Source organism: Neofelis nebulosa, chromosome 16 (genome assembly GCF_028018385.1).
Source record: "Neofelis nebulosa isolate mNeoNeb1 chromosome 16, mNeoNeb1.pri, whole genome shotgun sequence".
Classification (NCBI taxonomy): Eukaryota; Metazoa; Chordata; class Mammalia; order Carnivora; family Felidae; genus Neofelis; species Neofelis nebulosa.
Window position 1 is genome coordinate 44,457,491 of NC_080797.1, and position 14,116 is coordinate 44,471,606.

General features: G+C 38.6%; 1 protein-coding gene across 4 annotated transcripts in view; it reads left to right on the plus strand.

Moving 5' to 3' along the window:
• Nucleotides 1–13,833, plus strand: part of STXBP4 (syntaxin binding protein 4) — a 170,039-nt gene extending 156,206 nt beyond the window's left edge. For 3 of the 4 annotated variants that reach the window (XM_058704670.1, XM_058704672.1, XM_058704671.1), the window contains one exon: nt 9,415–13,833. In XM_058704670.1, coding sequence (XP_058560653.1) covers nt 9,415–9,541 — 127 coding nt within the window. In that variant the 3' untranslated portion in view covers nt 9,542–13,833. The remainder of the gene's footprint in view (nt 1–9,414) is intronic. The other variant, XR_009255220.1, reaches the window with a different exon arrangement.
• Nucleotides 13,834–14,116: the final 283 nt, after the last annotated feature.

The following is a 14,116-nucleotide window of genomic DNA, read 5'->3' on the forward strand; positions in this document are numbered from 1 at the left end:
GGCTCCCAGTGGTGTCTACGTGTCAATCTCCACAAACTTTGAATACATTAGGTTACGGGCTAAAGGGGCATAAAGGTTGCAGGTGTAATTAAGGCTGCTAATAGCTGATCTTAAAATAGGGGGACTAGCCTGGATTATCCAGGTGGGTCCAATCTAATCACATGAGGCCTTAACAGTGGAAAAGGGAGGCAGAAGAAGAGGGTCAGAGAAAGAGATGTGACAGTGGAAGCAGGGACAGATAGGCTATGTTGCTGGCTTTGAAGATGGGGGCTAGGAATAACAGAACGTGGATGGCCTTTGAGCTGGAAAATCAAGGCAACAGAGTCCCCACTAGAGCCTCCAGAAAGGAATGCAGACTTGCCAGCACCTTGATTTTAGCCCAGCAAGCACCCTGTTGGACTTCTGTGCTACAGAACTGTAAGCCAGTGACTTTGTGTTGTTTACAGCCACTAAATCTGTGGGAATCTGTTACTGCACCAATATAAAACAAATACAGGGAGTCAGAGATAGAGGGGACAGGGTGATGGTTATAAGGGACCTAGAATGTGTCCAGGCATGGATCTAGAGGATGTATTCATGTTATCTCCTAACACTATTGAGGCAGGTGTGGCATGTTTTCTATATTAGGGAACTGAGACTCAGAGTTTAAGTAAGTGTCCCAGAGACACACAGTCAACCCAGTTAGCACATGGGCGATCTGGAATTTCAAATGAGGTCTGCATAGTCTATATGAAAGAACAGTGGCCATGGTCTACATCCACACCCTAGTTCTGCTACCGTGTGAACGTGGACAGGATGCTTGAACTACCTTAGCCTCCGTTTCTGCAATTGTAAAAGTTGTAGCGAAAAGTTAGGTTAATGAGATTTGTACGAAAAGGAAATTGGGTAATCAGTATCGAAGAACATCGTAAAGTACAAAATGCTAATCTGATGTGAAGTCTTATCCAGCTGCCACGTATCTAAACATCTATATCAAAAGAATGATCCAGGATATTGAAAGGGCTGAAGGATCTTCTTAGACCTCACCTAAACTTTGTTACTTAGCATTAACCAGGCCCGTTTATGAAAAGTCTCCATCCTTTTCTTGGATATTAGATGCCTAGAAACATGGCTTTGGCTACATCCTGAATTACTTCAGAGGCTGAAAATTCCAGTGTAGTAAAATCACTTCAGTAAAGGTTAGAGAATTGAGGGGTAGGGTGAGCTCTTAGCTAGACTACTTACCATTATGTTTGTCTTTGGGAGCATTTTATGCTCTACCAGTGTTACTAACACAAGATTTGTTTAGTGATCTATAGTGTTTGTTTGATGTAAATAATTATAACTTAAATCCTGGGATTTGAGTAAGTTTACATACAACTCTGGCTATTTAGCAAGTAAACTCTAGTCAAAATTGTTTGAATCATCATAGTGGTTCAATTTTTACCTACTACCAAGTATATGAATAGACCTTTTCAAGTTACTTGGATATTAGAATATGGGTGAAGAGGGTTAGTGGTCCTGGTTATTTGGTAACTTTTAGTCTATTTATATAATTTGAACTCTTTCCTGATAACATATTTCTGAATCATTCCGGGTGCAGCTACTGCATTTTCACATCTGAAGATTGTTTTATCTGATCCTCAATTATAAATAAACTAGTCTACCACTTTTGAGCATTTTTTTATTTTTGGTATAATAATATCAGCGAAATGCCTGGTGGATCTATGCATCAAACATTTATTGACCCTCATTTTCTGTGAGCCTGACACCGAGGCTGTAAAGATGCATGCAATACTTCTCTGCCCTCTGGAAGTTAACAGCCTGGTGGACAAAGACAGATATATTAAGAATTCATTTTCACAATGTGAAAAGCATAGGAGACGTCTGGAGAAGCAGGCTTCATGCAAGTACTTTTTATTCATACTTACTCAATTAAAATATGAGTTTTGTGGCAAGTGCTTTAAGAAATGCTTTAAACGTATGATCTGTGATCAGTCAACACATCTTTGTCTCATCTTGTAAAACTGAAGAGCACTTTTCAGGTGGTCATTTAATCCATCCCAGAACCGCCATACATATTGTTGTTGAAACCAACCCAGATAACAGAGCCTCAGAGAGAGAATTTAACATAATGGCTAAATTCTCAGAAGTTAGATTTGGGTCTAGATCATGGCTCAAACACGTTCCAGTTTTATGACGTAAAGTAAGTTATTTCACCTCTCTCGGTATTAGTTTCCTATATGTGAAATGAAGGTGATAAGTATACTTTTTCCTCTGCTTCAAAATAAACTAAGGTTCTAAAAGACAGATAAGTCCATTGATTCACAAGTCCAAGATGGCGCCGTTAGAAATAGTATTGGGGCACGTGGGAGGCTCAGTCGGTTAAGCATCCAACTTCGGTTCAGGTCACGATCTCGCAGTTAGTGGGTTCGAGCCCTGTGTCGGGCTCTGTACTGACAGTTTAGAGTGTGGAGCCTGCTTCAGATTCTGTGTCTCCCTCGCTCTCTTCCCCTCCCCTACTTGCGCTCTGTCTCTTTCTCTGTCTCTCAAAAAGTAAATAAACATTAAAAAAAAAAAAGAAATAGTATTGTAAAGTTGATGAGATAAGTGTAAAGATTGATGACGTGTTTGGTATTTATCTCATAATTTTTTCTTATAATTGAGGGTTTCTACTTTACAGAATTCACTCTCAAGTGGCTTTTGCACTTACACATTATGGAGTCTTTAATACTGATAGAACACTTTAAGACTTTAGAGATGGGAAATTCTCAAAGTCCCATCCAGTTTTGTGATTTTTAGAATGTTCAGTTCTTCTGTAGTAAAATATGTACATTCATATTGATATATTTTTAGTGTCTATTTAACTTTGGTAAATAGAAAAATATTATTAGAATCAGTATAATTTTAGTGTTTTTAAGGTTTCAAACTTGATAGTGGAGAAACACATACTTAATCAGATGTGTATTAAACTTATTGGATAAATAAAGTGAAATACCTAAACATTAAATATTAAAGTAGCTTCTATATTTCATGTATCTGGACTCATAAGTGAGAATTTAAAGTGGAAGGAAACTTTGGCAGTGGTCTTGCAAACTTGTTTCTAATTAAATTCAGTTCATTAATCTGTATTCTGGCAGTCTTTTTATTAGTGATATATTTAAAATACATGAAAAATATATTTATTGCCTGTCTTCTATATTTTAGAAGGCCAACCTCTTCAGTTTGTAGAAGTTGAACATGTGTTTACTGGGGAAGTAATAGTCATGGCCTCATCTTGAGATACTCTCTTGAGAGTATTTTAAGTGTCATTTAGAATGACACCAACTGTAGTCACAAACCGCCACCTTTCAGTAGCTTAATGCTCATACCAGTCAGTGCAGAGCTTCCTGGCTGTTGAATGGCTTTTTTTTTCTTTGGCTGGTGATTTTGGTATGCCAGCTCCTTCTAGCTCATGGCTCCACATCTCCTAGGTCCTCAGAATCCTCTGTGTTCAGTTAGTGGATGAGGAGTCAGAGTAGAGAATAGAGAAGGCACTCTAGTTTCTTAAAAACCTGGCCCACAAGAGATAAACATTTCTCTCATCTTCCATTGGCAGGAACTAGTCACAGGCTCACACTAGGATGTAAGGGTAGCTGAAACAGGTAGTCGCTGCCTGGGCAGCTGCCTCCTGGTAACAACTCTGTGATAGGGAAGGAAAACATAAAGTTTGATGGACACTGCCAGAGGGTCCATGAGAATGTGTAGATATACAAACTCAAAATTTCTGTGATTATTTATTAGTATCTAATTGTCCAGTATATAAGTACCAGTGTCAGTAGGATGTGTTCTTTGAGGCCTTCTGTACTTTTTAATCCTATCACAATGAAAAACAGCATCAATCTTTTAGAGTTGCCCAAAGCTGTAATCTGTGACTGTAGAACAGTTTTTGGAAACATGTATCAGCTTTGGACCTTGAGTATTTGGGCTCTATACAGTAAATGACAACAATCTAAGCCTGTGTATATGATTTTAAAAATATAATTTATACTTTTCACATTTTTCTCAGGAATTTTCAGTGTTCATCTTTTCCAAGTCTAGTAACAGCAGTTTTTTTCCAATATTATGCGTAAGTAATATGTTATAGCTTTAGATTCTTATCAGAATAATAATAATGTGGTATCTGAGATGTAAATGGTTTTTTGTTTTGTTTTGGTTTTTATTTTTTTTTATTTTAGAGAGGTGTGAGTGGGGGGAGCTAGGGGCAGAGAGGGAAAGAGAGAGTAGGTGTGTGTGCGAGCAGGGGGAGGGGCAGAAGGAGAGAGAGAGAGAGAGAGAGAGATAGGAGAGGAGAGGAGAGAGAGAGAGAATCTTAAACGGGCTCCACGCTCACTGTGGAGCCTGACATGGGGCTCAGTCACACAACCCTGGGATCATGACCTGAGCTGGAATCAAGAGTCAGATGCTCAATTGACTGTGCTATCTACATGCCCCAGAGGTTTTTTAATTAATTGGATTTTTAAATTTTCAAAAGATATCTGATGTATTTTTTATATAAATTGCCATAAATAGGAAACAAAAATAAAATCTGTCCCGAAGACTGTAAAGATTTGGATGAGATCCTGCTAATATTTGATCAGACCCCCACTGGATTTCCAAATACTCAATTAAAAAGTGCTGGAAGTGTTCTGTGATATTTAAAAAGTTAATTAATGAGAAATATCCTATTTGATTTTAGGGCTGTATTTCCAAAATTATGTAAGAGAGAACTCCTTATATGTCACTAGGAACAAACAACTTATAATTTTCTGTTAAACGTGTTTGAGAATGGATTACTTCATATCACTGATTCCTAGTCATTCTCATAACCAGTGTCTGACGAGGTTATGTGCTGCCTCACCAAGGTTTGGTGACTTTTTAATTATTTTATTGACATAGTTCACTTTCTCTCTCTCTCTCTCTCTCTCTCTCTCTCTCTCTCTCTGTCTCAACTTTAGAGCACATGAGCAGGGGAGGGGGTGGAGGGAGAGAGAAAGAGAATCTTAAGCAGGCTCCATGCTCAGCACAGAGCCCCACACGAGGCTCAATCCCATAAACCTGGTATCAAATCATGACTTGAGCTGAAATCAAGAGTCAGGCACTCAACCAACTGAGCTACCCAAGCGTCCTGACATGGATCACTTTCTGTTCTTAGCTTCCCATTTGTTTTCAATTGGGATTATTTTTTAAGTATAAGTCTTTTATTATTATTACTACTTGCAGTTTATGGCCAGTTGTAAAATTTTCCAGTGATTCCAAGATACTGGTACCAGAAACAGGTTGAATGAACATATATTTACTTATTTGTCTTTATTTTCTCATTCATATGAATATTATATGAATAGGATTATCCCCCCACCCCCCAAAAAAGGACATTGCAAGTTAATTACTTTGGCTCATTATTTTGCAGCCTTATCTTAAACATGATAAAATTATACAGGCAGTGTTGCTAAATTCATAGTGATATATAAATAGTGCCATTTACAATGGAGTTTAACAAAAGAACCTTTTTATCATCACAGACAGTTATTAAGAATGAATTTCTTCAAAACTAGCGCACTTCTTGTCTTTAAACCACTTTTCTCTTAAAGGCTGTCCTAAATTTTTATTTTGAAAGAAAGCATTTTGCATGCTAGGAGGTAAGAAACATAAGGAGGGTAATTATAATGGGATTTAAATAATTCACTTACATTTCTTTGCCAATAAAATAAAGCATGTTCTCTTAGGTTTTTTTTATAAGTTCTAAAATATGTCTTTCAATTTACTAATATTATAAAAGAAAAATAAAACCCCACAACACTGTCATCTTCCTAGATCAAATATTCCTGTTTTCCACCAACAGATTTGGCAATCACTCAGAGGCAAGTGGTATTATGCTTTTTGGATTTTCCGATATATCTGAACTGCTGTTGATTGCTCCCCAAATCAGGTCAGATGCACTCCCTGCAGGAACATTTGCCAGAGGTAGTGTGTGTTCAAATGGAAGATTTTTACGTGCCATAGTCAGCCTCATTTATTCTCCAGACCTTTAAATTTTTCATACTAAGTAGCAGCATCTCACTGTATGAACCATGGGGTCTTTATTAATTAAACAGACTCAACAGGGCTGATTTGGTCTGTCTCTTCTCAGTTGAATTACCAAGCACACAAATCAGAGAGGAAATATCTCTAATACTAGAATGTTCTCCAAGCCAGTAAATCTGGGATTATCTCCTCATACTGATTATGTCAAAGCTCTTTAGTCACTGTGCTCACTAGGACATAAAATTGAATGGTATACACACAGATGGCCCCGTTCCAGCATTATAGGAAGAGTTCCAAGTTTTTCTTGCAATAATCACAAAGTTCTAATTATCAAAAAACAAAACAAAACTAGCCATGATCTTTTATTGAATATCAACTCTTTGCCAGGCACTTTATTGCATTACCTGAGTTTTAGAAGCATTAGTCTGAATGTTTGTACACAAGGCCTAGGTGTACTTGAAGTATAGAAACCTTATCCCTTTGTTGGCTGTTTTGTTTTTTTCCAGTGAGTACCCTTTGTAATTGCATGTTTGGTGTTTGGGTGTGTGTTTTTTTAAACATATATGGAGAAGTGTATTGTGAACATAAGCTTAAATCAGTTAGTATTTTAGGATGTTACTTTTGGATTTGGAAAAAGTTCAGATGTAGACTTGTTTGTGTAAAAGTGCCCGATGAAGTTTCCTGGCAAAGATCACTTTCTAGGAGAACTTTCTAATAGTCATCGTTCAGAGTCTATAACTATATTTTTTTCCTTAGACCTTTTGCCTTTGCTTCATCTAAGTGATAAGTTTAATGGAATGTCCATTTATAGGTAGTTATAATGTTGAAGCATGAGAATATTATTTTTCAGAAAGTTTAATAGGAGAGTGTGCACCTGAAGTCATTCCTCAGGTAGTTGTTCCTGTTTTCCCTCCTTCCCACACTTCCTAATTACGGGACATTACTGGGGAGGGAGGATTTATAATAATTTAGTCTCTTCTTCAGACTAACATATTACAAATGTGCATCATCACATCAAAGTAAATATACCAAGATTTTTAAAATTAGCAAAATTGTCTCATCAAGTTTTTCCTTTTAGTTTTAAACAGGTGCTTTTTACAGAATGACGTGTCCTCATTTTACCTTGTGGCGGTATCCTGGCCCTCACATGTTACACTCATTAGTATTTCTTTAAAGCCACTTTCAACTTGGGCAGACTTGCAGCTTCCCCCAACCCCAAAGGCCTGGAAATGAAGTTAACCTGTGCATAATCTAATGCTTCAGTAAGTTTAGTCACTATAATAAGAAATTCCATTAAACCGTTTTAAAGAGATAACAGTGATGTGGATTACTGTCAAGAGAATAATGAATCTTTGTACCACTTAACCACACTCTGAGCTTTTGAAATGATGAAGATGTTTGGGCCTTGCCACCTTCACCTTGATTCTCAAAGCAACTTAAATTTGTTTGCGCCATCATGAAACTGTCAGCAATCTTCCGTGGAAAGGTGATTTTAATATTCAAACTGAGGAGTTGAACAATTTGTTTTGGGATATATGCAGAGAATTTAGGACTTAGGGTCAAAAACATCACTGATGATGAAACTGCCTGTTTGTAGTAAGTCCAACATTTTCAGTTATTGCCGTCATCAGCCAATAAAGTCCGTGCATTTATGTGATAGTTCTCAAATTATGCTCTATGGAACACTGGTCCCACATGTGCTAACAGGGTCACATTAGCTTGAGTAATACCACATACTGTTGGAGAGGCATAGAACATGTTAATATATTTAAGGTTTAGGGAAGTCCTTCAGTTAAGAAACTTTAGCTCTGTTTAACCTAGTGTATCTCAAACTTATTTGACCGTGGAATTATCTTCTTCACGTAACAGTAATTAAAAACCCTTTTAACATACCTTGGAAATGCTATTTTGTCATGTAGGATATATTTTTAGACACACCCCCCCCCCATCTTATTTGATCATTTTAAGTGCCAGCCCTCAGATGGACTTGATCTAAGACATGGTACTGCTTCCGAGGTTGAGTTTGGGTGGGATAGGAGTCAGGGGAGACTGATCTAAATGGATGAGGGCAGTAGGGTAAGCCAGTGGTAGAAAGAGTGTCCAGGAAGAAGAAACAGATCATCCTAATTCCAGAAGCTGCCTGTCCACACTCAGGAGCTGGGCAGATAGTGGTGGATACCGGAGATTCATTCAGCCAAAGGCTGAGGGTTGGAAACCAGGTCTGAGAAACACCATCCAGCAGGTAGAGGCACACTTTGTAATGTTGTTTCACCGCTCCCTGAACATGCCCTATACCTGTTGTACGTCCTTCCTCACCTCTGCTTGTGTTCTTCCCTGAAATGCCTAGTCATTCATTCTGAGCACGTGTTAGGCACCATATAAATTCAGGCATAGGAAACATAGCTCCTGCCCTGATGGAACTTCATATGCAGTAAGAAGGCCTGAAAATAAACAGACACTTAAAATACAGTGTAATAAGAGATAAGATCAGGAACACAGATTGGAGGAATTTTGAGGGAGATTTGGGTTTTTTTGTTGTTTTTTTTGAGTCTATTCATTTATTTTTGAGAGAGAGAGACAGAGACACAGTGCAAGCAGGGGAGGGGCAGAGAGAGAGGGAGACAAAGAATTCAAAGTGGGCTCCAGGCTCCGAGCTGTCAGCACAGAGCCCAGTGTGGGGCTTAAATCCATGAACTGTGAGATCATGACCTGAGCTGAAGTCAGATGTCCAACCAACTGAACCACCCAGGCGCCCCTAGGGAAATTTGGTTCTTTAGAATTAGTATAAGTTAACTAGATAAACAAGATGGGAGGGAGGAAGACTAGCAGAAAAAAAAAGGTATCATTGAGGCAGGTTAAAAAAAAAAAAAAAATCAAGGTATTTCATACCATGGAGTAGGTATTTGATCCAGAAGGCATTGGTTGGCACTGAATTTTTAGCAGGTAAGCAACAGCGTAAGATTTGTCATTTAGAAAGATCTCTTGGCTAGAGGAGATTGAATTAGAAAAGAAGTAGAAACAGAGGCAGAGAGACAAGCTGTTTCAGTGACCCAGAGTATAGCCCAAGAAGAGGGGGGGAGTAAAAGATTCCACTGATGTTTCAGCAAGAGAATCCCAGGATTTGCTGACTGAATGTCGGGTAAGGGAGAACAAGTTGTCAAAGATGATGCATTCTCCTACATTCCTTTCTACCAAAGAATAAAGAAACAAATAGGTTTTGTTGAACCTTAAAACATATCCAAGACTTTTCAAAATGATTGGATCGAGTTACAACTGCTTCCCATGACCAGGGGCTGCAGTAGGGTGGATGTGGTATCACTGGGATCAGTACTTGCATGGATGGGTAGAAGGACAATCTTTCAGATTGTAATTGCATTCCTTGTTCTTCTCAAGCCACGTAACACAGACGACATCCTGGATCCATCCCGTGATGAGTGCACTGAACCTGTCTTGCTCAGAGGAAAATGAAGAGGACTGTTCCAGAGAACTTCCTGATCGAAGAGTTGATGGTCTTCTGTAGGAAGCAGAGCTCCAAGGTCTCTAACTTCTCAGTCTACATGGATGACTCCAACATGCAATGGTCTAAAATAGGAGTAAAGCACACACTACTTATTGAAGTTCTAAAATGGAGACTCTGGGTTTAGTCTACTTTTGTAAGACTTTCTTTTTTTTTTTTTTTTGGACTGTGATGAGCATTTTTTTTATTTAATTAAAGTGCAATTCACATACAGTGTTCTATCCGTTTCAGGTGTACAGTATAGTGATTCAGCAATTCTGTGTGTTACTCTGTGCTCATCATGATAACTGTACTCTTTAACCCCTTTTACTCCATCCATTCTCCTACCCGCCTCCCCCCAGCAACTACCATCTTGTTCTCTGTATTTAAGAGTCTGCTTTTGTATTTGTCTCTTTTTTTCTTTGTTTGTTTGGTTTGTTTCTTAAATTCTACATATGAGTGAGAGCATATGGTATGGTAAAACTTTTTGATATAAGTGTGTACACTTACAAGATCAGTTGCCACTACAGTAGTCCTTTAAGAATAATCTAGTTGTATTTTTTGAAATCATATATAGATTTTATCATATGTATAATTTTTCATATACAACTTGATTTGTAATTTTATATATAGTTCTTTATAGAGTATCCGATACAACGGGTTTTTTTAATTAAGACTTACCGGAAAATTATGTGAACACAGTGAAGCACTTCATTTATTTGATGTGACTAACCTTTTATATTAGTATCTTGGGAAAGTGCTCTGAGCAAGCTTTTGGGGGTTTCTTAAGGATCACATTTGGACAACTATCTCATTGGCTACTGAATGCAGTTTACGTTATTTGTGGGGCTCTCTAACTTACGAAATGCTCTTCAGACCCTGTTTTGTTCAACATGCCCATAAGGCAGATCCAGTGGGTATTTTTATTCTTGTTTTTCAGTTAGGGAAATAGTGGTTCAGAGAAATGAAGCACCTTGTCCTAGAGCTGAGATTTCACACCTGAGTCTTCTGATTCCACGTCGAGCCCCTTTTCTCCTGCACCCCGCTGTCCCTGCAGAGGGAGGTCACAGCCCAACACGCAGGCCACAGTGGCTCTGTTGATACAGCTGAGCTCCACAGCTGTGCACTCCAGTGGCCACAGAGATTCAAGAGGTACCTCTTCAGTCGGATGTTGCCCCCACATACTATTCTCCTATAAACTCAACCCCACTATTCTCCTATAAACTCAACCCCACTATTCTCCTATAAACCCTTCCACCTCCCATACCCCCAAATATTCACCAAGTCAGGGTGCAGCTCTGTGATGCCCTTTCAACAGGCTTCTTTCAGCAGCTCACATTTTTCTAAAGTAAAGGGACTGGTTTACATCAGGGGTCTGCCCTGCCAGAGGGAACATTTGCAGGGAGTTAATGAGAAGTGGGGCACCCGGAATCTCCTCTGCTATCTGGGCACATCCACGAACTCTCCTGCTGTGAGTTCAAGACTGACCTCATTGACTGCTGATGTCACCTCCCAAACTGATTACACTTTCCATCTTCTGTTATTTTGTTGTAAGGATGCCACAAGACAGCTCCTGGAAGGACTAAGCCATTGACTTGGAGTGCTAAAGATTTTGTTTTTAGTGATTTAAACCTGGGGCTAGGGATTGGGGCAGAGTGAGGACAAAGTCATTTTAAATGTCCCGGGTGTTAGGTACCAACTGAATGATAAAAAGGGATTTGTTCATATCCAATGTCCTGATACTGTTAGGTAATATACTTAGGAAGAAAGTGAGTAAGAATCATTAAGTGATCAGAATACCCTGTTCTTAACCATGCCTGGTAAGACTGAGAAATTACTGTTTGTCACAGTGGCCTCTTCTTCCCAACCCCTTCCTCCTCATTCCCTCTCCACCTCTGAAATACAAACAGGAAAAAGGAACCCAGCCTTGGGGATCATGTGATTTGAAGATTTTTTTTTTTTTTTTCCCAAACATCTTTTGGTGAAAAAGACTCATTTTTCAAATGGGCTTTCAAGCAGAATCCCAAGATATGTAACAGGTTTTGGGTTTTTTTTTTTGTTTTTTTTTTTAATACTGTTACTCTGCTTGAAATGAGAGAAGCCTGAAGCCCAATTAAAGCAGCCCCCAGCATGGCTGTGCAAACCTACAGATCCTTAGAAGATAGCATAAGATTCCTCAATTGTAGCCATTGTATAGATAAGTAAATTGAGATCCTAAGAGGTCACACAGTGAGTCAGTGGCCAGGTCAAGACAGGACCTAGATCCTAAAGCCTCCTACTCTACTAAATTTCATATGGCGCGTAATATAGATAGATGTATGTTGTAAATATAGGTCTACGTTGTGAATATATATAGGATTTATAATTTACGTCTTGAATAATAACATAAAGTCAAATCCAGGTGGATAGGTAGTCATTAGCCCCAAGAAAAGTTTCAGAATGGCTGAAGAAGGCTCATGCTTCTCCTGACAGCTGTGTGAATATGAGCAAGCTTCAGGGAGACAAGTTTTGAGAGAAGCCCTCGAGGGAGCTCTTTCCTTGTGTCCCCCAGAGGTGAGTGAGATTCTCAAACACCTGAAGTTACTTTTATAAGTTAGTGTCTATAATTGTCAAAGTACAGACTTTTTGTTGCTAAATTAATGGTATGAAATTTCCCTCCCCCTGCTGGGAGTGTTTTTTCTAATTTGTTTCTAAGTGAAGAAAACACAGAGGAGATGCTAGAGTCATTTGAGATCAAGGTCCTCAGGCATGCATTTTACCGACAGACACCTTATATGTTAACTTTGCTGGATTGTGCCACTTTCTTCCTTGCTTCCTCATGGAATACCTCATGGTAAAGGTCTTTGGAAATTGTAAGGATATTATTTGTTGAGCATTTTGTACTACACATTGTGATGGGTAGTTTGCATATATTATTTCATTATCTTCCTAAAACAACCCCGTGAGGAAGAAACTATAATCCCCATTTTGTAAAGAAGAGATTGAGGGTTAGAGAGAGTTGCCAGTCTTTGCCTAGGAGGTCACACAACACCTACATGTGGAAGCCAGGGTCCAAGACAGATCTGGCACAGCCACTCTCTTAAACCACTCTGCAGAGCTGTTTAGATCCATTGTATGTGACACTGGGGGTAGAGGTAGGGTCTGTGAGTCAGTTTTTCAAAGGAGCAGATTCCAGTTCAGTGCAACAAGGAACTTTCTGATAGTTGGGGCTCATCAGGAAAGAATTACCCTGTGGGAAGTGAAAGCACTGACCCAGGAAGTGTTCAATCTGAGCTCCTTATTATGGGAATGGTACTGAGGACGTTCAGGGTCTGAATCGGCTGGACTGTTGAGCTCCGTCTGAGATTCCTTCCTCTTTATGACCTCCAAGCCAACAGATAAATGCCCAAGAGACAAAGAACCATGGTGGAGACTCATTAAGAATCCTTATCCAATGCAAATAGAATGATCAGACTTTTTTAGAGAGTTGACGTTTATACAACCAGTTTTTCGTGAATATAAATCAACCCTATTAATGTGATAAACTTCTCTGTTGACCCACTGGCTCAGATTCTAGAGTTAGAAAACCTTGATGTTCTTACGTCCTTCCACCTCACTTCATGAAAGAGTGACCAGGGTCGGTCATCCTTACTCCTTTATTCTGAGAGTACTTAGCATCAACGGTGTGCCAAACACAGTGCGAGGCACCAAGGCAGAGTAGGGCAAAATAACCATTTCCTGGGTCCTCTTACTCTTGGTTAAAAATTAAAAAGCTTCTCAGGTGGCCAGAGTTGAACAGCTTGTTTTTAACTTTTGAATTTTAAAAGTAATCTAGTTCCATTGAAAAATCAAGTAGTAGGGAATTGTATAAAGTAAACAACAACAACAACAACAAAACTCATCTCGCTTTCCAGAAGTAGCCATCACGAATACTTTGATGAGTATTTTAGTCAAAGTTAATCATACTGTTAAGCAGCTTGCTTTTGACGTAATTTATTGTGGTCATTTTTTTTTCATGTCGATGCATAGATTGTTCCATTTCAAATGTCTGCATAAAATATCACTACCCAGATAACTCATAACTTCTGCAGCCATCAGTCTATTTGATGAACACTTAAGCTGTTCTGAGTTGTCTTCTGTTACAAACAATGTCACAGTGAACATCCTTACAGTCATTAAATCCTTTTCTTCATATATGCATGCACTCTTATGCCAGTAGGTCTATAATGGGAATACATTCATAAAAGAAAATTGCTGTATCAAAGATTTGTTCATTTTAATTTTGGTAAATATTCATAAATTCTCCTGCATTAAAATAGAACCAATTTACACCACCACCAATAGTATATGAGAGTTTATTTTCTATATATGATGGGACTTATTTTAGTGCAAACATTGCCAGTAACTTTTTTGGTTGTTTTTGTCCTTAGAAGAGTAATCCGCTTTTTACTGTTATCTAAGGACCTGAATTTTTTTCATCATTAGATTTTAGTTGTCCCTTAGCAGCAGAGAATGCCTCGCTGTATATAGGAGTCTGGCAGTGACTAATTCACTGTCAAACACATCATTACTCTCATCTTTTTACTGACATTTCCTACTTGTCTATAATGATGGTGCAGA